This window comes from Muntiacus reevesi, chromosome 12, assembly GCF_963930625.1.
Source record: "Muntiacus reevesi chromosome 12, mMunRee1.1, whole genome shotgun sequence".
Lineage (NCBI taxonomy): Eukaryota > Metazoa > Chordata > Mammalia > Artiodactyla > Cervidae > Muntiacus > Muntiacus reevesi.
Window position 1 is genome coordinate 8024064 of NC_089260.1, and position 24379 is coordinate 8048442.

General features: G+C 38.7%; 1 protein-coding gene across 2 annotated transcripts in view; it reads right to left on the bottom strand.

Moving 5' to 3' along the window:
- Positions 1–13246: 13246 nt before the first annotated feature.
- Positions 13247–24379, bottom strand: part of C12H8orf88 (chromosome 12 C8orf88 homolog) — a 29711-nt gene continuing 18578 nt past the window's right edge. Inside the window, exons 5-7 of one of the 2 annotated variants that reach the window (XR_010658638.1) lie at positions 22906–22988; positions 21451–21557; positions 13637–13661 (exon numbers count right to left, since the gene is read on the bottom strand). Coding sequence is in view for 1 of the 2 variants with exons in the window: in XM_065902732.1 (XP_065758804.1) it covers positions 13638–13661; positions 21451–21557 (131 nt within the window). In the remaining variant the exon portion in view is untranslated. Of the gene's footprint in view, positions 13662–21450; positions 21558–22905; positions 22989–24379 lie in introns of both variants that reach the window. The other variant, XM_065902732.1, reaches the window with a different exon arrangement.

Below are 24379 nucleotides of genomic sequence, written 5' to 3' on the forward strand. Positions count from 1 at the left end.
TAAAACACCATTGGGGAAGATATTTTGCGGAAGATTCTCTTCACCTCCCCCAAAGCACAGACTGCTTACCCAACATTAGCTCTAGAAGTGTTATTTTATTAGTTGATTAACTAATGATTTTAAGAAAATTAAATCTTATTTTTTTTTCATGTTTAGTTTTATTTATTTATTTTTTCATTTATTTTTACTAGTTGGAGGCTAATTACTTTACAATATTGTAGTGGGTTTTGCCATACATTGACATGAATCAGCCATGGATTTACATGTATTCCCCATCCCGATCCCCCCTCCCACCTCCCTCTCCACCCGATCCCTCTGGGTCTTCCCAGTGCACCAGGCCCGAGCACTTGTCTCATGCATCCTACCTGGGCTGGTGATCTGTTTCGCCCTAGATAATATACATGTTTCGATGCTGTTCTCTTGAAACATCCCACCCTCGCCTTCTCCCACAGAGTCCAAAAGTCTGTTCTGTACATCTGTGTCTCTTTTTCTGTTTTGCATATAGGGTTATCATTAGCATCTTTCTAAATTCCATATATATGTGTTAGTATACTGTAATGGTCTTTATCTTTCTGGCTTACTTCACTCTGTATAATGGGCTCCAGTTTCATCCATCTCATTAGAACTGATTCAAATGAATTCTTTTTAATGGCTGAGTAATATTCCATGGTGTATATGTACCACAGCTTCCTTATCCATTCATCTGCTGATGGGCATCTAGGTTGCTTCCATGTCCTGGCTATTATAAACAGTGCCACGATGAACATTGGGGTGCACGTGTCTCTTTCAGATCTGGTTTCCTCGGTGTGTATGCCCAGAAGTGGGATTGCTGGGTCATATGGCAGTTCTACTTCCAGTTTTTAAAGAAATCTCCACACTGTTTTCCATAGCGGCTGTACTAGTTTGCATTCCCACCAACAGTTTTGGGGTGAAACATCCTATAGATGTCAATTAGGTCTAGCTGGTCCATTGTGTCATTTAAAGTTTGTGCTTCCTTGTTAATTTTCTGTTTAGTTGATCTATCCATAGTTGTGAGTGGGGTATTAAAGTCTCCCACTATTATTGTGTTACTATTAATTTCCTCTTTCATACTCATTAGCGTTTGCCTTACATATTGCGGTGCTCCTATGTTGGGTGCATATATATTTATAATTGTTATATCTTCTTCTTGGATTGATCCTTTGATCATTATGTAGTATCCTTCTTTGTCTCTTTTCACATCCTTTATTTGAAAGTCTATTTTATCTGATATGAGTATTGCGATTCCTGCTTTCTTTTCGTCTCCGTTTGCGTGAAACATTTTTTTCCAGCCCTTCACTTTTAGTCTGTATGTGTCCCTTGTTTTGAGGTGGGTCTCTTGTAGACAGCATATATAGGAGTTTTGTTTTTGTATCCATTTAGCCAGTCTTTGTCTTTTGGTTGGGGCATTCAACCCATTTACATTTAAGGTAATTATTGATAGGTGTGGTCCCGTTGCCATTTACTTTGTTGTTTGGGGTTCACGTTTATACAACCTTTCTGTGTTTCCTGTCTAGAGAAGATCCTTTAGCATTTGTTGAAGAGCTGGTTTGGTGGTGTTGAATTCTCTCAGCTTTTGCTTGTCTGTAAAGCTTTTGAGTTCTCCTTCATATCTGAATGAGATCCTTGCTGGGTACAGTAATCTAGGTTGTAGGTTATTCTCTTTCATTACTCTAAGTATGTCCTGCCATTCCCTTCTGGCCCGAAGGGTTTCTATTGATAAATCAGCTGTTATCCTTATGGGAATCCCTTTGTGTGTTATTTGTTGTTTCTCCCTTGCTGCTTTTAATATTTGTTCTTTGTGTTTGATCTTTGTTAATTTGATTAATACGTGTCTTGGGGTGTTTCACCTTGGGTTTATCCTGTTTGGGACTCTCTGGGTTTCTTGGACTTGGGTGGCTATTTCCATCTCCATTTTAGGGAAGTTTTCAGCTATTATCTCCTCGAGTATCTTCTCATGGCCTTTGTTTTTGTCTTCTTCTTCTGGGACTCCTATGATTCGAATGTTGGGGCATTTCACATTGTCCCAGAGGTCCCTGAGGTTGTCCTCATTTCTTTTGATTGTTTTTTCTTTTTTCCTCTCTGCTTCATTTATTTCCACCATTTTATCTTCTACCTCACTTATCCTATCTTTTACCTCCGTTATTCTACTCATGGTTCCCTCCAGAGTGTTTTTTATCTCATTTATTGCATTATTCATTTTTAATTGATTTATTTCTTCTAGGTCCTTGTTAAACATTTCTTGCATCTTTTCAACCTTTGTCTCCAGGCTATTTATTTGTAACTCCATTTTGTTTTCAAGATTTTGGATCATTTTTATTATCATTATTCTAAATTCTTTTTCAGGTAGATTCCCTATCTCCTCCTCTTTTGTTTGACTTGGTGGGCATTTTTCATGTTCCTTTACCTGTTGGGTATTTCTCTGCCTTTTCATCTTGTTTAGATTGCTGTGTCTGGAGTGGGCTTTCTGTATTCTGATGGTCTGTGGTTTCTTTTTATTGTGGAGGTTTCACCCAGTGGGTGGGGTTTGACGATTGGTTTGTCAAGGTTTCCTGGTTAGGGAAGCTTGTGTCAGTGTTCTGGTGCATGGAATTGGATTTCTTCTCTCTAGAGTGCAATGGAGTGTCCAGTAATGAGTTTTCCAATGGGTCTATGTGTTAGGTGTGACTTTGGGCAGCCTGTATGTTGACACTCAGGTCTATGTTCCTGCATTGCTAAAGAATTTGCGTGGTATGTCTTCTTCTGGAGCTTATTGGTTCTTGGGTAGTGGTTGGTTTTGGTGTAGGTATGGAGGCTTTTGGATGGTCTCTTATTACTTAATGTTCCATGTAGTCAGGAGTTTTCTGGTGTTCTCAGGTTTTGGACTTAAGTCTCCTGCCTCTGGATTTCAGTTTTATTCTTCCAGTAGTCTCAAGAATTCTCCAACTATACAGCACTGATAATAAAAGTTCTAGGTTAATGGTGAAAAGATTCTCCACTGTGAGGGACAACCAGAGAGGTTCACAGAGTTACATGAAGAAGAGAGGGAGGAAGGAGATAGAGGTGAGCAGGAGGAGAAAAAGGGGGACTCAAGAGGAGAGAGACAGATCTACGCAGTTATGTTCCCAAAGTGTTCTCCGTAGGTCAGACACCCACAAAGATTAACAGAATTGGATTGGGAAGAGAAGGGGAAAGGAGGAAATAGAGGTGTTCTGAGGTAGAAAACAGAGAGTCAAAAGTGGGAGAGAGTAATCAACACACTCCTGAATAGAAATGAGAACTGAATATTGGATTCTTAAATGTCCAAAATTTATATCACATACTGAAAAACAAAGATTAAAAATCTAGCATAGAGGTTAGACTCTTTGAAATACAATATTTAAAAGCAAAAACACAAAAAAATTTTAGAAATATATATGAAGTTTGGCTTAAAAATAGGGCTTCTGTCTTTTTTTTTGCAAGGTTATAGTGAAATGAAAATGAAAATTAAGGAATAATAGAGGAGTATTAGAGGACTTTCAAAGGAAATAAGAGAGAAAAACAAGAAAAAGAAAAAAAAGAAAGAAAAAAAAATTTTTTCCCCAATTAAAAAAATCGTAAAAATATATGAAAATGAAAGTTAAGGAGTAATGGGGGAGTAATAGGGAATTTTAAAAGAAAATAAAAGAGAAAAAATTTTTAAAAGAAAAAAAATTTTTTTTTAATGTAAAAAAGGTGTATATATATATCTAGGAATTTCTCTGGAGCTGTTGCGGTCAGCGTGGGTTCGGCTCAATTTCATATAGCTCCCCATTCCAGCTTACACTTCTCGATATCTACAGGCCCCTTCCGGTGTAGTCGGTGTTTCCTACAGGGATTTTAATCTGTTGCACCGGTCCCTCCTGAAGCGGTTCCCTTTGTCTATTTGGCTTCTGTTTGCCGTCTGTTTGGTGCCTAATTTCCGCCCTGACACAGGCGGGCGGAGGTGGTCTCCTGTTCAGCTTCGCTGGTTCAGTCGTGCTGCGGGGAGGGCGGGGCGCTGCAGGCAGATACCGCTGTGTGTCGGGAGCTCTCACCGTGTTCCGGCCACACCGGGTTTGCCCCGCTCACGGTGTGTGCTCTCCCCGTCCACACTGCTCAGGCTCCCGGCTGCTCTATATGGAGCGGGCCCTGCGTTGCGTGCGGTTCCAGTTTTCGGGTCCTCCACAAAAGCGCGGACTCGGTTGCGCCTGCGTTTTTTGCCTTCCGCGTCAGAGCGGCTCCGGCAGCCAGGAGCTTGGCGGGCGCGCTCTCCCCGGTGCGGCGCGCGCTCTCCCCGGGTGCGGCGCGCCCTCTCCCCTCCGCGGCCCCAGCCTCAATTTCTGCACGCCAGCGGCTTGTGTTTGTTCTCAGGAGCTGGCCTCTAGCCGCGACCCTCCCTGTGGCGGATGTCGACCATCCAGAATCTCAGGAAGTCTCTGGATAGAAACTGGAGGCCTGTTTGCAGTGTGGGAGGGGATGCCCTCTCTGGGGCTGAGTTTGCCCCTTTCCCCTCCCGCGGCCTCCTACCTCCGGTGGGGATGGGCCAGTCCGCTGCAGGCTAGCTCTTCTCTGGAGTTTCTCAGTCCCTTTGTTTTGCGAACGGCCGGCAGTGTGTTCAGGCCAGTTAATTTTCTCTCTTGCTATCCCCCAGTTTAAAAAATCTCCCTCCGATTGCTCTCAGGGCCTTCAGGCCCAGTCCCTATCCTAAGCAATGCCGCCCGCTCCTCTCTGTTCCGCCCCCACTTGCTGGTGGCGGATGCGGGCGTCTGGGGTACTTTTCTGCTGGGAGTTGCTTTTAGGCATGTAATCTGTGGGCCTTATTTAATTTTTCCTCCCATTTAGGTTGCCCTCGGAGATTCGAAAACTTCCCCCAGACCCGCCAGTGCGAGGGTTTCCTGGTGATTGAAAACTTCCTCTATTAAGACTCCTTTCCTGGGACGGGTCTCTGTCCCTAGCTCTTTTGTCTCTCTTTTTATCTTTTATATTTTGTCCTACCTCCTTTCGAAGACAATGGGTTGCTTTTCTGGGCACCTGATGTCCTCTGCTAGCGATCAGAAGTTGTTTTGTGAAATTTGCTCAGCGTTCAATTGTTCTTTCGATGAATTTGTAGGGGAGAAAGTGGTCTCCCCATCCTATTCCTCCTCCATCTTGGCTCATCCTCCAAGAAAATTAAATCTTATACTTAAAAAAAAAAAATTGCTAACCCCTCAAGCCAGGTAGTATGTGTCCTTACTCCCGTGGACATCCTCCTTTCATACACTCACTTCATAAAATCTGCATTTGTAAACTACAGGAGCATAGAAAACTGTGTCTAGCTTGGGCACTGTTGGATTCCTAGTGTTTATCACTTGGCCTAGGTGTTCAATTGCATTTGTTGAATGAAACATTTAGAAATCTCTTTTGTAGATACTGATTAAGTGTGAAGTCACTTTGCTCATTTGATCACTTCCATGTTTTTAGTTCATTAGAAGTCTAACGTGTATGCTACCTATTGGATTTACTGCAGATATCCATGTTCAAGACAATTTTAGGGCTTATGCTTCAACAATCCTTACATTTCATTAGAAAGAAAAAGGAAAAAGTGTTACATTGATATTTACTATAGCTGAAATAAATTTTAGAAGACTTGAAACTCTAAAACACATCTCTAATTCTTAACGTTATAAATTGGTGCACAGATTTGTATAAATCTGGCAGTATAATATAGTTTACTGCATAAAAATCTGTCTATATGTATATAATTAAATTTTTAATGATAGATGCAATTCATTTTTATATGTGGCCACAAATAACTCTTGGCTCAAAATGGTATTTGTATTTTAGATAATCCTCACTTATACCTTTATCAACACTATTTTTCAGTACTAAATCTAAACATAGATATGAAAAATGACTATTAGACTCTTGAACTATTGAATTTCCAGCAGATCATACCTTATGTGTAATCAAAAATGATAAGTTAGAACTTGGAAAGTCAATTATAAAGCCAATTGCTTCCTCACACAAATTTTCCTATTTCTTTAAGTTGGAAAATGGAGACAGAAAAGATGGTGGTAAAATCAAATTTATAAACTACATTCTCTTTAAAAATTTTGCTTTCTATATTTCATGTTAAGTATGTTTTAATTAACACTGTCAAATTAATAAAGCCCTTAGAACTCAAAGCAATCCAGAAAGATTTTTCTTCTGAGGAAAAGTTAATGAAAGCATGTTGTTAACATTTAGTCCAGGAAACCTCAACTTTATTCAACAAATATTTAAAAATAATTTATTTCCATAATAGGAACAACAGTGTGGAGGAGGAATGATAAGTAAAAAGCAGGAAAAAAAAAAGAAAGATATAGACCAAAAATAGTGAATTTCACACAGAAGCAAAGGAACAGAGGGTGATTTGAGTAAAATACTCATTATAACTTGTTAGTCACTTGAGCTGTAATATTCAAGATGTGACATAATTTCCTATGCATTTTGAAGTACTAATTGTATGACAAAGTACTTTTAACCTTGACCCTGTAAGTTCTATGGGCTTTCATTTATCATTAATGGGTTCAGACTCTTCTGTATCTGGACATATAAAGATGACTCTTAGCCTTCAAGGAAAATGCAACCAATTAGAGCAGAGAAACAACTAATTAAAGGGTGGGCTTTCCTGGTGGCTCAGAGGTTAAAGTGTCTGCCTGCAATGCGGGAGATCCGGGTTCGATCCCTGGGTTGGGAAGATCCCCTGGAGAAGGAAACGGCAGCCCACTCCAGTATTCTTGCCTGGAGAATCCCATGGATGGAGGAGCCCGGTAGGCTACAGTCCACGGGTCACAAAGAGTCGGACACGACTGAGCGACTTCACTTCAATATAGCTTAATTTATACTATAATATCAGAAATGCTAGTTTTCGTCACAAAAACATGCTAGGGAAATGATGCAAAAACTCTTCCTCAGGTTTTCATATGTAGATCCTAAAACAGTAATCAGATCCAACTAACAAGCTGTTAGTTGTGCTTATAATAAGATATGCATTCTATAGCAATGATATTTAAAATTATTTTTATATCTTCTCCCATATAATAAAGGGCTTCCCAGGTGGTGCTAATGGTAAAGAACCTGCATGCCAATGCAGGAGACCCAAGAGATGTGGGTTCAGTCTCTGTGTAAGGAAGATCCCCTGGAGAAGGGCATGGCAACCCACTCCAGTATTCTTGCCTGGAGAACCCCACGGACAGCGGAACCTGGCGGGCTACAGTCCACGGGGTCACACAGAGTCAGACATGACTGAAGGGACTTTAACAAGCACACACGCATACAAGAAAAGTAATGTTGCTTTAGTCAGATTTTACTTGACCTTAGTGTAAAAGTTGCTTCTTTTCCCAGAACTAACGTGTGACCAGCCTGTTTCGTAGTTGACATCTCAGAGTAATTGCACAAGAAAACAGGGAAACAGTTAATTTAGCACTTAATATTGTTGGGGAGACTAAACCAGCCAAGATGGCGTGTTCAGGCTCTCTTGTGCCACGTTTTGTGGTCCATGAGTTGGGCTTCAAAAGATGATATTTGGACAAATAAAGATGGAGAAGAAGGGCCCTTAGAGGTGAATCGTAGACATGGACAACAATTCCAAGAAATGTTAAATGTGCTCCGGGAGTCGGTGACGGACAGGGAGGCCTGGCGTGCTACAGTCCATGGGGTCGCAAAGAGTTGGACACAACTGAGCAACTGAGCTGAACTGAACTGAAAGGACATGTTTATCTGGCCTAGAGATGGTAAACTTTTAGAATCTCTTTCTGTATATCTTAGATTTAGCCTTCAAATAAGAAAGCCAAGAATATGGTTGAAATTTCTCATGATTAACAATTTGACTCATGCAGTTTAAATTAGGATGCACCATAGCTTTAGGAAAGTTATGAGTTTGTAACAAAGGCTGTTAAGGAAGACCTCAGTGACTGCCTTAAAGTTACCCAAGAAAGTTTTAGCTTAACATCATGCCAGACTTGAACAGTCTGTTATAAATGAGATGAAAAGAAGCCCAGTATACAGAGTGAAGTAAGCCAGAAAGATAAAGAACATTACAGTATACTAACACATATACATGGAATTTAGAAAGATGGTAACAATAACCCTATATGCAAAACAGAAAAAGAGACACAGAAGTACAGAACAGACTTTTGAACTCTGTGGGAGAAGGTGACGGTGGGATGTTTCAAAAGAACAGCATGTATATTATCTATGGTGAAACAGATCACCAGCCCAGGTGGGATGCATGAGTCATGTGCTCGGGCCTGGTGCACTGGGAAGACTCAGAGGAGTCGGGTGGAGAGGGAGGTGGGAGGGGGGGATCGGGATGGGGAATATGTGTAACTCTATGGCTGATTCATATCAATGTATGACAAAACCCACTGGGAAAAAAAAAAAAACTCAATAACCTCTGTAAATATGACTGCTACAGCTGTTGTGCATAGAAATGCAGAGAAACAAGAGGCACATCTTATTTTCACATCCCCTATCCCAGTGCAGGCTCCTTTGTCTATGGAGTTTTCCAGGCAAGAATACTGGAGTGGATTGCCATGTCCTCCTCCAGGGAATCTTCCCAACCCAGGTACTGACCCAGTTCTCCCGCATTGCAGTGGACTTTTTACCCTCTGAGCCACCAGGGAAGCCTGAGAATAGTGGAATGAGTAGCCTACCCCTTCTCCAGGGGATCCTCCTGACCTAGGAATCAATCCAGGGTCTCCTGCCTTGCAGGGGGATTCTTTACCAGCTGAGCCACCAGGGAAGCCCCAGTCTACTCTCTACTTTTGTCTAAATATATTCACTCTTCTTAAATGTCTCCTATGACTTTATCTTTGATGTGTCTTTTAGCTCAACTTTCAAAGTTCACTATTACTCTCAGTATTTGCTGTTACATTGCTACATTGTAAACTAAAACCCTTTAGTCACAAAATCCTAATATATGAAAAAGTATGCGTATATATGAAAATATATGAAAAAATATATATAAAGGAACAAAATTGAAAAAATATTTAAAGTGGTAACTTTTAGACTATTACTTCATAAGACAGCTTTTGTCAATGTCGTAAGTTATAAAGGTTAAATAAGTGTTTTAAGTGATTTTTAAGTATCTGATTTTCCGTGAGCGGAATTTATTCTTCAGTAATACCTACTCCATTCCCAACTCATGAGGCTGTAACTATTCACTTTATGTTACTTAAAAAGCTAATGTATGATCCAATATGGCTGAAATACTTATAAACAGAGAGAGACAGCAGGGATGCGGGTGCATAGAGAAAAGGCCACAGGACACAGCAAGAAGGTAGCCAATAGCGAGCCAAGGAGGAAGGTCTCAAGAGAAGCCAACTCTGCTAGCACTCTATTTTGGACTTTTAGATTCTAAAACTGTGAGAAAATATGTTTCTGTTGTATAAGCTTAGAAAAGTTAGTATTAATACATGAGCATATACCAGCCTTCACTATAATTGATAGACCCTTTATCCATCTGTCAAGTTATAAACTTTTTTCGCAAGTGAAAAGTTTTGTGAAATGGTACCATTTAGTAACGCAACACCATTATACCATGCATTAGTATCACCATTCCATGCATGTAAATTAAACATACCAAGAAAAGAGGGCAGCTTTAAGAAAATGTGGTTCAAAATTTTTGGCACATTACCCAGAGGTCTAAACTTTCTTATGAAAAATAGACATTTGCATTTAAGTAATAAACTCAGCAGTGGCCACAGGACTGGAAAAGGTCAGTTTTCATTCCAATCCCAAAGAAGGGCAATGCCAAAGAATGCTCAAAGTACCATACAATTGTACTTATTTCACATGCTAGCAAGGTTATGCTCCAAATCCCTTAGGCTAGGCCTCAGCAGTATGTGAACCTAGAACTTCCAGATGAACAAGGTGGGTTTCGAAGAGGCCGAGGAACCAGAGATCAAACCGCCAGCATCTGCAGGACCAGAGAGGAAGCAGTGGAGCCCCAGAAAAACCTCTATTTCTGCTTCACTGACGACAGTAAAGCCCTGACTGCCCCTGGAGAAGGAAACAGCAGCCCACTCCAGTCTTCTTGCCTGGAGAATCCCAGGGACAGAGCCGCCTGGCGGGCTACAGTCCATGGGGTCACAAGAGTTGGACATGACTTAGCGACTAAACCACCACTAGCACAAAACCTTTGACTGTGTGGATCACAACAAACTATGGAAAATTCTTAAAGATATTCCCATCTCTTTAAGAGATCAGATCACATCACCTGTCTCCTGAGAAACATGTATGCAGTACAAGAAGCAACAGTTGAAACCAGACATGGAACAGCACACTGCTTCAAAACTGGGGAGGAGGAGGACAACGCTGTACACTGCCACCTGCTGTTTAGCTCCTATGCAGACCACATCATGGGGAACGCTGGGCTGGGTGAGTCACAGGCTGGAATCAACAATGCCCGGAGAAGCAATCAATAACCTAAGATGTGCAGATGATACTCTTCCAAAGGCAGAAAGTGAGCCGCTTGATGAGGGTGAAAGTGCAGAGTGAAAAAGCTGGTTTAAAATTCAACATTCAAAAAACTAAGATCATGGCATCTGGTCCCATCACTTCATGGCAAATAGAAGGAGAAAAAGTGGAAGCAGTGACAGACTTTCTTTCCTTGGGTTCAAAAATCACTGCAGATGGTGACTGCAGCCATAAAATTAAAAGACACTTGTTCCTTGGAAGGAAAGCTATGACAAACCTAGACAGCGTATTAAAAAGCAGAGACATCACTTTGCCAACAAAGGTCTGTATAGTCAAAGCTGTGGTTTTTCCAGGGGTCATGCACAGATCTGAGAGTTGGTCCATAAAGAACGCTGAGTACTGAAGAATTGATGCCTTCAAACTGTGGTAGAGAAGACTCATGAGAGTCCCTTGGACAGCAAGGAGATCAAACCAGTCAATACTAAAGGAAACCAACCCTGAATATTCATTGGAAGGACTGTTGCGGAAGCTCCAGTACTCTGGCCATCTGATGCAAAGCTCCAACTCATTGGAAAGACTGATGCTGGGAAAGACTGAAGGCAAAAGGAGAAGGGGGTGACAGAGGATGAGACGGTTATATAGCAACACCGACTCAATGAATATGGTTTTGAGCAAACTCTTGAAGATAGTGGACAGAGGAAACTAGGATGCAGGTCCATGAGGAGACATGACTTAGTGACTAAACAAAAACAACAACAATAATTCAAATATTTTAAAACCAAAATTTTAACCTAAGTGAACAAAGAATTATAAAATATGCATAAAACTTCAGGGAAATAATAAAATATGTAGTGGACAAAAAACATCTATCTATTTTACAGTTTCAACCCTAGAATGGCTAATATCTCAGCATCACTAGATCAACTAAGACTATGTAACTTATATACTCTGCTGTACAAGTTCATAAATGAAATATTTTTAATATAATTTCTTTATTCTGATAAATACTGCTAATGAAAATTCAATGTATATAGAAATTTGTTACCATGTTATTTTCTAGTCCAAATTCCTTTGAAACTAGAGGTCCTCTGGGAAGCAAATATAAAGTGAATTTTTCCTATTTTTTTAACTGTTGGATAACTCAGACAAAAAGAAAGGTTGAACTAAAATTTTACTTTTTAAATATAAAAATTTATATAACATAAACTAATATAAAGTCTAACAAAGAACTTTATATACCCTCAATCAAGCCAAATAAAATTAAAGAATTTTCCATAGCTTCTACTAGAAGTAGGTAGTGAATACTGACATACATAGTCATATTGTGTGTGTGTGTGTATGTGTGTGTGGTTACTTCTAAACGTGAAAACACTATGAAACAACACCTGGCTCAACTCTTTTAATTTATATACAAAACAAAGAACAATATGAATAGAGATATACAATGATTATTTAAATATGCTATACGTATGTACAAAGGCAGAGATAATAAAACAGTCTCTGCAGTCTCACTCTGATTATATACAGTAAGAAAGGATCAAAAGAGTTTGAAACCTTGGGGACTTTTGATATACAAACTCTTCTTGAAAATGTTGGTTATAAATGATTACAAAAATACAAATTATAGTCAATCAATATATTGTTCTGGCCAGTCCATTTCAGTAGATTCAGAAAATCCATCAAATCCTTTGGATACTAGGCAGTTTCTAAGTGGAATGGTAGTATGACTTTAAAAGGGTTCTGCCCTCAGTAACAGTGCTAAGTAAAGGCCACTTTAGATTCCAAATTGGAATAGGTTCTATCACGTTTTTTAAGCAGAGTCAATAGCCTCTAAGAATAGGTAAATAATAAAACAAACCAAGTTAATTATATGGTAAATCTTTTTTATTACTATTTTTATTGAGATGACCCTAGCTCTTCTATAAATTACATGTATTTTTGTGTATGTATGTGACAGTGTGTGTGTATCATACACATATAAATACTAGAACCTATGATATAAACAGAAATAATAGGGCAAAAACAAGTGAAAAAAATTGGAGTGTAGGTTTAAACTCATTTTTAAGTAAACCAATAAATTTATGGCTAGTAAAGGCTTTTTTTCCTATTTAAAGAGCAATCTTTTTCTGGGGAACAAAACAGTGAAAAGTAGTATAATAAAGACCAAGATGGGAAACCTTGGACTAAAATTTGAATCCGGGTAACAAGCCCAAAGGCATGAGAAGAAAAAGGTCATGGTTTTAGGAGTTCAGCATGCAGTTTAAGATAAACTTTCTGACAAATGATGTCCTTGGATTCCTTGCCAACGGACCCAGGGATCTGAGAGATTCAAACCAGGGAGAGTTTACACTTACCTTTATATCAGCAATTTTCAGTATCAGTGACATTGCGCTGGAACTTTTTTTTTTTTTTTTAAGAAGAGTAATATCCAGAATGACAAATTGCAGATTTATTGTATAAAATTTCTAGGAGCTTTAAGTTTAACCCCCCAGATTCTTCATCCATACATGTTCTTGCTATAAGAAATTACAGAATTGAAATTTAATGCACCTCAATTATTTGCAAATGCCTCAATTATTCCTCTTTTGGAAAAAAAAGAATCTTAGACAATGTTGTTATTATCACAAACCTAGAGATCAATCATATATTTGAAAAGAAATACCTCCTGTCATTGAGAACCGTTCATTGAACATCCTGAATTATTCTAAGTCTCTAGGGAGATTGTAAAGATCCTTTCAAGTGTAGTATGAAATCAGTGGGAAACAGAACAAAAGCAACTTTAAAGCAACAAGAAATTATGTATCATATATACATCATAGCAAATACTTTATATTTGTGAATCTTTACAGCTTACATTTCCATTCCATTATTACAAGTGGTGAAAAACAAAAAATTGCAAGTAGCATTCAAATTATAAATACACAGTCTTCCCATTTCACTAACCAAATTCTTACTTTCCAGTGTTACTTCCCAATTTATGCAGAAAACTGCCTACAAAGTTGAAACTGATTAGAAAATTTTTAAGGTTTAAAATCTCTTTCTCATTTTAAGAGAAACCAAATACCCAACCATCAAAATTAAAAATAAATTGAATTGGCACAGTCCATTATAGTTATTGTTACTAGATCCACTTCATTTGCAGGTGTCCAAAATAGAAAATGAATAATTCTTTATCTTCAAATACATATGTTCTTAAAATGCTACTTAAAGCTTTGGTTGTTTTCCTGTAATAAAAAAGAAAATGTTAATTTACCAATTAGGTTGAATGAATGTAGCTTTTAATAGTTATTTTATTGAACAAATTCTGTGGCTTACTGTTTGCAGATCTAAATGCATGTTTCTATAGAAACTATTAAAGTAACTGGAATTTGTCAAATAAAACAATTTTTCATAGAACATATGCAATTCATTTTAAAACAGATTATATTTCAAACCACCTCTGTTTCTGTAGTACCTAATTTTTTAACAATGTTATTAATGCAAAAAACAAAAGAAAACTCAATTTGAGTGTATATGATTTGTCCAAAATAATGTGAACCCTGTAGGTTCCAAGGCTGGGTTGCTTCAGGCCAAACAGCTAACAGGGAGGGACAACATCTCTCATGGGACAACAGCCCCAACCATCAGCAGAAAAGCAGATTAAATCTTTAGTGATCATGGCCCCTGCTAACCATACCAAGATCCAGTTCTACCCACCACCAGTCCCTCCCATCAGGAAGCTTGCACAGCCTTCTAGGTAGCCTCATTCACCAGAGGGCAGAGAGCAGAGGCAAAAAGAACTACAATCCTGCAGCCTCTAAAACAAAAACCATAACCACAGAAAGTTAAACAAAAAAAGGAGAGGATCATAAACAGATGAAGGAACAAGATAAAACTGCTCCAAAAAAATCTAAATGCAGTGGAGATAGGCAACCTTCCAGAAAAAGGATTCAGAATAACGACAGTGAAAATGACCTGGGATCTGGGGAAAAGAATGGAGGCAAATTGAGAAGATGCAAGAAATGTTACACTAAAGCTCAGCCAGTAAAGAATCTGCCTGCAATGCAGGAGACCTGGTTTGATCCCTGGGTCGGGAAGATCTCCTGGAGAAGGACATGGCAACCCACTCCAATATTCTTGCCTGGAGAATTCCATGGACAGAGGAGCCTGGCTGGTTACAGTCCATGGGGTTGCAAAGAGTCAGACACAGCTGAAGCAACTAAGCAAAAGCACAAAGAACAAACAGAGATAAATACAATAACTGAAATATAAGATACACTAGGAGGAAACAATAGCAGAATAACTGAGGCAGAAGAATGGATAAGTGAGTTGAAAGATAGAATGGTGAAAATAACTGCTGATGAGCAGAATAAAAAAGGATGAAATAAATGACGACAGTCTCAGAGACCTCTGTGACAATATGCAACACACCAACATTCAAATCACAGGGGTCCTAGAAGAAGAGAAAGGGAAAGGCCTGAAAAAATATTTGAAAAGATTACAGTAAAAAAATTGTGTAACATGGGAAAGGAGACAGTCAATCAAGTCAAGGAAGCACAGAGTCCCAGACAGAATAAACCTGAGGAAGAACACATTGAGACACATAGTAATGAAATTGACAAAAATCAAAGACAAACATAAAATATTAAAACAACAAGGGAAAGAGGACAAAAAATATACAAGAGGAATTCCCATAAGGTTATAGGCTCAATTCTCAGAAGAAACTGCAAGCAGAAGGGAGTGGCATTATATATTTTAAGTGGTAATAGGGAATAACCAAGAATAATCTACCCAGGAAAGCTCTCATTCAGAGTTGATGGAGGAATCAAAAGTTTTACAGGCCAACAAAAGCTAAGACAAATAAAATGATAAACAAAAGCACCAAACCAGCTTTGCAACAAACGTTACAGGAATTCCTCTAAGTGGGAAAGAGAGTACCAACTTAAAAAAAAAAACAACCCAAACTTATAGATATAGATACTGTTATATCAAAAATTCCTTAAAAAACTAGGAATAAAACCAACATATGACCCAGCAATCCCACTACTAAACATATACCCTGAGGAAACCAAAATTGCAAAAGGACACATGTACGCTAAAGTTCATTGCATGACTATTCATAATAACTAGAACATGAAAGCGACCAAGATACCCATCAACAGATGAATGGATAGAGAAGCTGTGGTGCAAGTAAGCCAGAAAGAGAAGTATAAATACCATATACTAACGCATATATATGGAATCTAGAAAGATGACACTGAAGAATTTATTTCCAGGGCAGCAATGGAGAAACAGACAAAGAGAACAGACCTAAGGACATGGGGGCAGGGGAGGAGGGAGAGTGTGGGACGTATGGAGACACGAACATGGAAACCTACATGACCATGTGTAAAATAGACAGCCAACGGGAATTTGCTCTGTGACTCAGGGAGCCCAAACAGGGGCTCTGCAACAATCTAGAGGGTGAGATGGGGAGGGAGATGGGGGGAGGTTTGGGAGGGAAGGGACATGGGTGTACCTATGACTGATTCTTGTTGATGTTTGACAGAAAACAACACAATTGTGTACAGCAATTATCCTTCAATTAATTAAAAACAAAATGAACCAAAAAAACTTCATGTGTGCTCAGTTGCTCAGCTGTGTTTGAATCTCTGCAACCCCATGGACTGTAGCCTGCCAGGCTCCTCTGTCCATGGGATTTTCCAGGCAAGAATACTGGAGTGCATTGTCACTTCCTATTCCAAGGCCTTCTGGAAATCCGAAGATAGAAAAGAAAAAGCTACCCAAACATAACAATAAAGATGGTCATCAAACCACAAGAGAAGAAAAGAGGGGGGAAGAAAAAAGGCCTACAAAAACAAACCCAAAATAATTAAGAAAATGGCAACAGAAATATACATATTGATAATTATCCATAAATGTAAATAGATTAAATGTGCCAGTGAAGAGACAAAGACTGGTAGGGTGGATACAAAAACAAGACAAGTATATATGCTGTCTATAAGAGACCAACCTCAGACCTAGAAACACAAACATAGGGGAAGTGAGGGGATAGAAGGTTTACCACACAAATGGAAATCAAAAGAAAATGGAATTATCAATACTCATATCAGACAAAATTGACTTTAAAACAAAGACTGTTATAATAGACAAAAAAAGATACTTCCTAATGATAAAGGGATCAATCTAAGAAGATGTAACAATTGTTAAATATATGCATCTAACACAGGGGCACCTCAATATATAATGGAAATACTAACATCCATAAAGGAAAAAAATTGACAGTAACACAGTATTACTGGAGGACTTTAACTCCCCCACTTTCATCAATGGACAGATCATCCAGACAGAAAATCAATAAACAAACACAGGGTTAATGACACATTAGACCAGATACATTTAACTGATATTTACAAAACCTCCCTCCTAAAGCAGCAGAACACACAGAAGCAGAAGCTGAAGTGCACACAGAACATTCTCCAGGACTGACCACATGCTGAGCCGTGCGAGGTTAGCCTTGATAAACTTAAGAAAATAAAGTCATATCAAGTATTTATCCAATCACAGATCACAGCAAAATGAGATCAGAAGTGAACCACAAGAAAAAAAATTATAAAAATACAAACAGGAGGAAGCTAAGCCATATGTTACTAAACAATGGGTCACTGAATAAATCAAAAAAGAAATAAAATATGCCTAAAGACAAATGAAAGTGAAAGCACAATGATCTAAAGCCTATGGGATCCTGCAAAAGCAGTTCTAATACAGAAGCTCATAGTAATACAATTTTACCTCAAGAAATAAGAAAAATGTCAAGTAAACAACCTATCTTTACAACTAAAACAACTAGAGAAAGAACAAACAAAACCTAAAGTTAATAGAAGGAAAAAATCATAATGATCAGAGCACAAATAAATGAAATGGAGACAAAGAAAATAATAGCAAAGAACAATGAAACTAAATTCTGATTCTCTGAAAAGACAAATTTGATAAACTTTTATCCAGACTCATCAAGAAAAAAAAAAAGAAAAGAAAACTCAAATCAATACAGTTGGAAAAGAAAATGAGAAGTGACAACTGTCACCACAGAAATACTAAGGATCATTAAGAGATTACTACAACCAACTACATGCCAATAAAATGGACATCCTGGAAGAAGTGGAAAAATTCTTAGAAAGGTAGAGTTTCTCAAGACTGAACCAGGAAAAAACAGAAAATATGAACAGACCAATCAAAGCACTGAAATTGAAACTGTCATTAAAAAAAACCTTCTGACAAACAAAAGTCAAGGACTGGATGGTTTCAGAGGTGACTACTACTAAACATTTAGAGAAGAGCTAATCCCTATCCTTCTGAAACTGTTCCGAAAATTGCATAGGAAAGAAAGCTCACAAACTCATTTTATGAGGCCAGCATTATCATAATACCAAAACCAGACAGACACCGTAAGAAAAGAAAATCACTGATGAACACAGATGCAAAAATTCTCAACAAAATCCTAGCAAACAGAATCTGACAACACATTAAAAGGATCATACATCATGACCTACAGTGGGATTTATTCCAGGAATGCAAGGATTCTTCAGTATACACAAATCAATCAATTTGATACACCATATAAGAATAAAACCCATACAATCATCTTAATAGATGCAGAAAAATCTTTTGACAAAATTCAGTACCCATTTATGATAAAAAGTCTCCAGATAGTGGGCATAGATTGAGTATACCTCAATATAATAAACACCATATATGTCAAATCTGCAACTAACATTGTACTCAATGGTGAAAAGTTGAAAGCATTTCCTCTAAAACCACGAGTAAGACAAGGATGTCCACTCTCACCAAGTTTATTCAACACAGTATTGGAAGTCTGAGTTACAGCAATCAGACAAGAAAAATAAAGGGAATTCAAATTGGAAAAGAATAAGTTAAACTTCTCACTATTTGCAGATGACATGATACTATACACAGAATATCTTAAAGATTCTACCAAAAAACTACTGGAGCTCATAAATGAATGTGATAAACCTGCAGGTCACAAAATTAATACACAGAAATCCATTGCATTTCTATATCCTAACAATGAAAGATGAGAACTAGAAATTCAAGAAACAACCTGATTTATCACTGTAGAAAAATGAATGAAATACTTAGGAATAAACTTACCTAAAGAGACAGAAGCCTGTATTCTGAAAACTATAAGATGCCAGTGAAAGAAACTGAAGATACAAACAGAAGGAAAAACATACCATGTTCATGGAATGGGAACATCAATATCGTCAAAATGACTATACTACCCAAGGCAATCTACAAACTCAATGCAATCCCTATTAAATCACCAATGACATTTTCACAGAATTAGAACAAAAAATCTTACATTTTGTATACAGGCACAAAAGACCCCAGATGGCCAAAGCGACCTTGCGAAAGAGAAGCAGAGCTGGAGGAGTCAGGCACTGACTTCAGACCGCATCACAGACGCAGCAGTTACAGCAGCGCGGCACCGGACACAGGAAAACAGGTCAACGCGACAGGACAGAAAGCGGAAATAAACCCACGCACCTAAGGTCAATTCGTCTGTGAAAAAGGGGATGACCACACACTGGGAAAAAGAAAGTCTCCTCAACAAAGGATGTTGGAGAAACTGGACAGCTACATGTCAAAAAATGAAATTAGGTCATTCTTTAACACATACACAAAAAAAATCTCAAAATGCATTAAAGACCTAAATATGAGACCAGACAGAATAAAACTCCCAAAGGAAAATATTGGCAGAATACTCACTGACATAAATCTCAGCAATATCTTTTTCATTCCATCTCCCATAATAATGGAAATGAAAACAAATATAAACAAATGGGATCTAATTAAACTCAAAAGCTTTTGCACAGCAAAGAACACCAGAAAACAAAGTTAAAAGACAACCCCAGATTGGGATAAAATATTTGCAAATAATGTGACCAGCAAGGGTCTCTAAAATGTACAAACAGCTCACAAGGCTTAATGTCATCAAAACAAACAACCCAACAAAAAATGGGCAGAAGACCTAAATAGATGTTTCTCCAAAGAAGACATACAGATGGCCAACAAACACATGAAAAGATGTTCAACATCGCTTAGTTACGAGAGAAATGCAAACCAAAAATACAACGAGGTATTATTACCTCACACCCGTCAAAATGGCTATTATCAATAATCCACACTGAAATGTTGGTAGGAATATAAATTGGTACAGCCCTAATGGAGAACAGTATGGAGGTTCCTTAAAAGACTAAAAGTAGCATCTTGTTTCATCAGTTGGGGAAACAATGGAAACAGTGACACATTTTATTTTCTTCAGCTCCAAAATCACTGCAGATGGGGACTGCAGCCATGAAATTAAAAGATGCTTGTTCCTTGGAAGAGAAAGCTATGATAAACCTAGACAGCATATTAAAAAACAGAGACATTACTTTGCCAACAAAGGTCCGTATAGTCAAAGCTATAGTTTTTCCAGTAGTCACGTATGGATGTGAGAGTTGGACCATAAAGAAGGCTGAGTGCTGAAGAATTGATGCTTTTGAACTGTGGTGTTGGAGAAGACTCTTGACAGTCCCTTGGGCTGCAAGGAGATTAAGCCAGTCAATCCTAAAGGAAGTCAACCCTGAATAGTCATTGGAAGGACTGATGCTGAAGTTGAAGCTCCAATACTTGGGTCACCTGATGCGGAAGAGCCGATTCATTAGAAAAAACCCTGATGCTGGGAAAGATTGAAGGAAGGAGGAGAAGGGGATGACAGAGGATGAGACAGTTGGATGGCTGCCGTCCATGGGGTTGCAGAATCAGACAGCACTGAGCGACCGGACAACAGCAACAACAGAGCTACCATGTGACCCTACAGTCTCACTCCTGGGCATACATTCAGAGAGAATCATGGTCTGAAAGGATACGTGCACCTCAACGTTCATTGCAGCACGGTTTACAACAGCCAAGACACGGACACAGCCTAACTGTCTGGTGACAGAGGAGTGGATGAAGACGATGTGGTGCATATATACAACGGACTGCTACTCAGCCATTAAAATAAAGAAATAATGTCATGTGCAGTAACATGGATGGACCTGGAGACTGTCATATTGAGTGAAGTAACTGTCAGAGAAGAAGAAATATCATATGACATCCCTTATATGAGAATCCAAAAAGAAACGATACAAATGAACTTTACAAAACAGAAACAGACTCACAAACTTGAAGAAAAATTTATGGTTGCCAGTGGGGTGAGGATGGGGTAAGGGGTGGTTAGGGAAGCTGGGATCGACATGTACACACTGCCATATTTACAATGGATAACCAACAAGGTCCTACTGTTTAGCACAGAGAACTCCTCAGGGCTATGTGGCAGCCTGGATGGGAGGGGAGTTTGTGGGAGAGTGAACATGTGTGTATGTATGGCTGAGTCCTTTTACTATCCACTTAAAACTACCACAGCATTGTTAATTGACTATACGCAACAAAATGTTTCAAAAAAATAAAGGCAAAGAAACAGCAAAGTCATGTTGCAGAACATGTTGTTCTACTGTATAAAAAAGTACCTGAACAGGACAGACAGCCCGTAAACAGACCACACATAAACATACAACTAGATGGCAGGCCTATCCTTCTGCTAGATATTGCTAGGATGACTGGATATCCATGCAGTAAAAAATAAAACTTCATCTGTATCTCCTAGTATATAGTAAGATCACCTGTGTATCTCACAACCTATAGTAACATCAATCATAAAAGTTAGTTGAAAAACAAAACAGTAAGACTTTTAGAAGATAATGTAGGATCTCCTTCTATGACCTTTCAACAGAAAAGTATTCCCCATTTGTTGACAAGACTGGTGATTAGTTACATAATTGGTCATATATTTAGATTTATGTACTTTTCTGAATTATATTTCACAATGAGAAAGATTAAAAATGTTTAAAAGGCAAATATTTTAGAATTAAAATAATATGAAAATCTCTGGTATATATTTAAAATGATACAAAATTAGAAAATGCTTACTGGTTTCTGAAGGATAATAGGATGATCAGGCAGAAAGTCTGGTTTTTTTCTGCAGATGGAAACACTTGAGAGCTTCAGCAGGAAATCTCTGCTGTATTTGATTCTCTCTGTAGACACGGAACATCAAACGCAGTGTTATAAAGCCCGGAGTCTCTCAGAGCACCTGTGACTCACTTCTCACTGGATGTCCGTTATCAGTCCGTTATTTTATAAAACATAAGTAGTTTTTAACATAAAGCAGAAGGGAAGGGCATAAACTCTGACAAACATCTACTGCCTCCCATTTTCCTTTTACATGGAAACAAAGCCAATTAGCCATGGAAAAATTTCAGAACACTGGAAATGCATGGCTTCTTTAATATGGTTATTCACAAGTAGTAGAGAAATCTTATAAAATATAGCAGGTATAATACCTATTGGGCAATTCATATCCTGCCAAAGTGGAACTCTAATAAGCCTATCTTTATGTTTTTGAATTAACTTATGAAAAATTTATACAATGAACATGAATTCAAGAAATATCTATTGTATACCTATTGTGAATCAAGGACTATTTGAGGTAATGGTGACAAAGCTCCAAGGTAGGATCCCTAACTTTAAAGGGAACAATGATTCAAATACCTGCAGATTTCTCTTCAGAGACTATCACCATCTTGGTCTATACTGGACATTTTCTGGGCCAGAAATAGTGGAGCTGTAATTTTTAAAATGCTAACAGAAAAGAACTGACAACCGAGATTTCCATATTGTGAAATAATAGAAAAACTATATATTGCTCTGGTTCCTGGTACAGAGATTCTTTTCCTTTTAATTTCCTAAGTGATAAGAACACTAAGAGTATCTTTCGTTCTAATATTTCTTTCTTGACCCTGGGCTCCTAACACAGAGCTCCTAAATTCCTTAAAAATTTCTGGGTGATTTGGTCTTCTGTTCCAGTGAGATGATTCTTGGTGGGATCCTGGGTAGTGGTTGGTCAGCTTAAAGATCAAGCAATGATGAGAAGCGTGGACCTTTCAGCCACATCCCTATATCCTCTGAAGGGGACAGGGGTTGCAGATTGAGTTAAAGATAGATTGTGCCTATGTGATGAAGCCCCTAAGAAAATCCCCAAATTACAAGGTTTGGGGGACTCCCTAGTGGCTCAATATTAAAGAATCCACCCATCAATGCAGCAGATGTGGGTTTAATTCTAACCCAGGAAGATCCCACAGCCCATGGAGCAACTAAGCCCATGCACAACTACTGAATCTGCGCTCTAGAGACCGGGAGCCACAACTGCTGAAGCCCGTGCACCACAGAGCCGGTCCCGTGCTCAGCAACGGCAGAAGCCCCGCAACTAGAAGCCCACGCCCTGCAACTCGAGAGAAGCCCGTGCTTGCCACAGAGAGAAAAGCCCATGCAGCAGTGAAGACCCAGCACAGTGAAAAATAAATAAATGAAAACTTAAAAACAAACCTGCTTAAGAAAAAAGTTCAGGGTCTGGAAAGTTTCCGGGTGGGTGAACACATCCATATACCAGAAGAGTGATATTATCAAATCTGTGGGGAAGAAACTCTTGCACTTCGGGTCCCTTCAAGACTTTGCTTCATGTATCTGTTTATTTGGCTATTCAGTTGTTTTCTTTTCTTTTTTAAATATTTTGTGGTTTTAAAACTGGAGGATAATTATGTTACAATATTGTGATGATTTCTGCCATATATCAACATGAATCAGCCATAAATATACATATGTTCCCTCCCTCTTAAAACTCCTTCCCACCTCCATCCCCATCCCACACCTGTAGGTTGTCACTGATCACAGGCGTTGGGTTCCCTGCACCATACAGCACGTTCCCACTGGGTATCTATTTTACATATGGTAATGTACATGTTTCAATGCTACTCTCTCATATCATCCCACCCTCTCCTTCCCCCACTATGCCAAAAAGTCTGTCCTTAAAAAAACTTGACTTAAAACTCAGCTTTCAGAAAACTAAGATCATGGCATCCAGTCCATGATGGCAGATAGATGGGGAAACAATGAAAACAATGAGAGACTTTTTGGGGGGGCTCCAAAATCACTGCAGATGGTGACTGCAGCCATGAATTAAAAGACACTTGCTCCTTGGAAGCAAAGCTATGACCAACCTAGACAGCATATTAAAAAGCAGAGACATTACTTTGCCAATAAAAGTCCATCTAATCAAGGCTGTGGTTTTCCAGTAGTCATGTATGGATGTGAGAGTTGGACTATAAAGAAAGCTGAGCACTGAAGAATTGATGCTTTTGAACTGTGGTGCTGGAGAAGACTCTCGAGACTCCCTTGGACTGCAAGGAGATCCAATCAGTCCATTCTAAAGGAAATCAGTCCTGAATATTCATTGGAAGGACTGATGCTGAAGCTGAAACCCCAATACTTTGGCCACCTGATACAAAGAACTGATTCATTTGAAAAGACCCTGATGCTGAGAAAGATTGAAGGCAGGAGGAGAAGGGGACAACAGAGGATGAGATGGTTAGATGGCATCACCGACTTGATGGGCATGGGTTTGAGTAAGCTCCGGGAGTTGATGGACAGGGAGGCCTGGAGAGCTGCAGTCCACACAGTGGCAGAGTCAGATACAACTGAGTGACTCAACTGAACTGATGGTTACATGATCCTGTACATTTATAATGGCTTAAATAATGAGTTTTACTTCAATAAAAAAGATGAAAAAAGAAACCTAAGGATTGTAAAGAGGATGTCTCAAGATAAAAACAGTAAAATTCATTCCAGGACAACAGTTTCAGAGCAGTACTGAAGAGGAATTAATCCGTACTGGAACCAGATAATGGAGCAGTCTAAAAGAAAAGTCATCTCCAGGGGAAAAAATACCAATTCATACATTTTACCATAAGGAAAATATAGATAAGTGTGGCAGAGTTGCTGGAGCAACTGATGGGCAAAATTA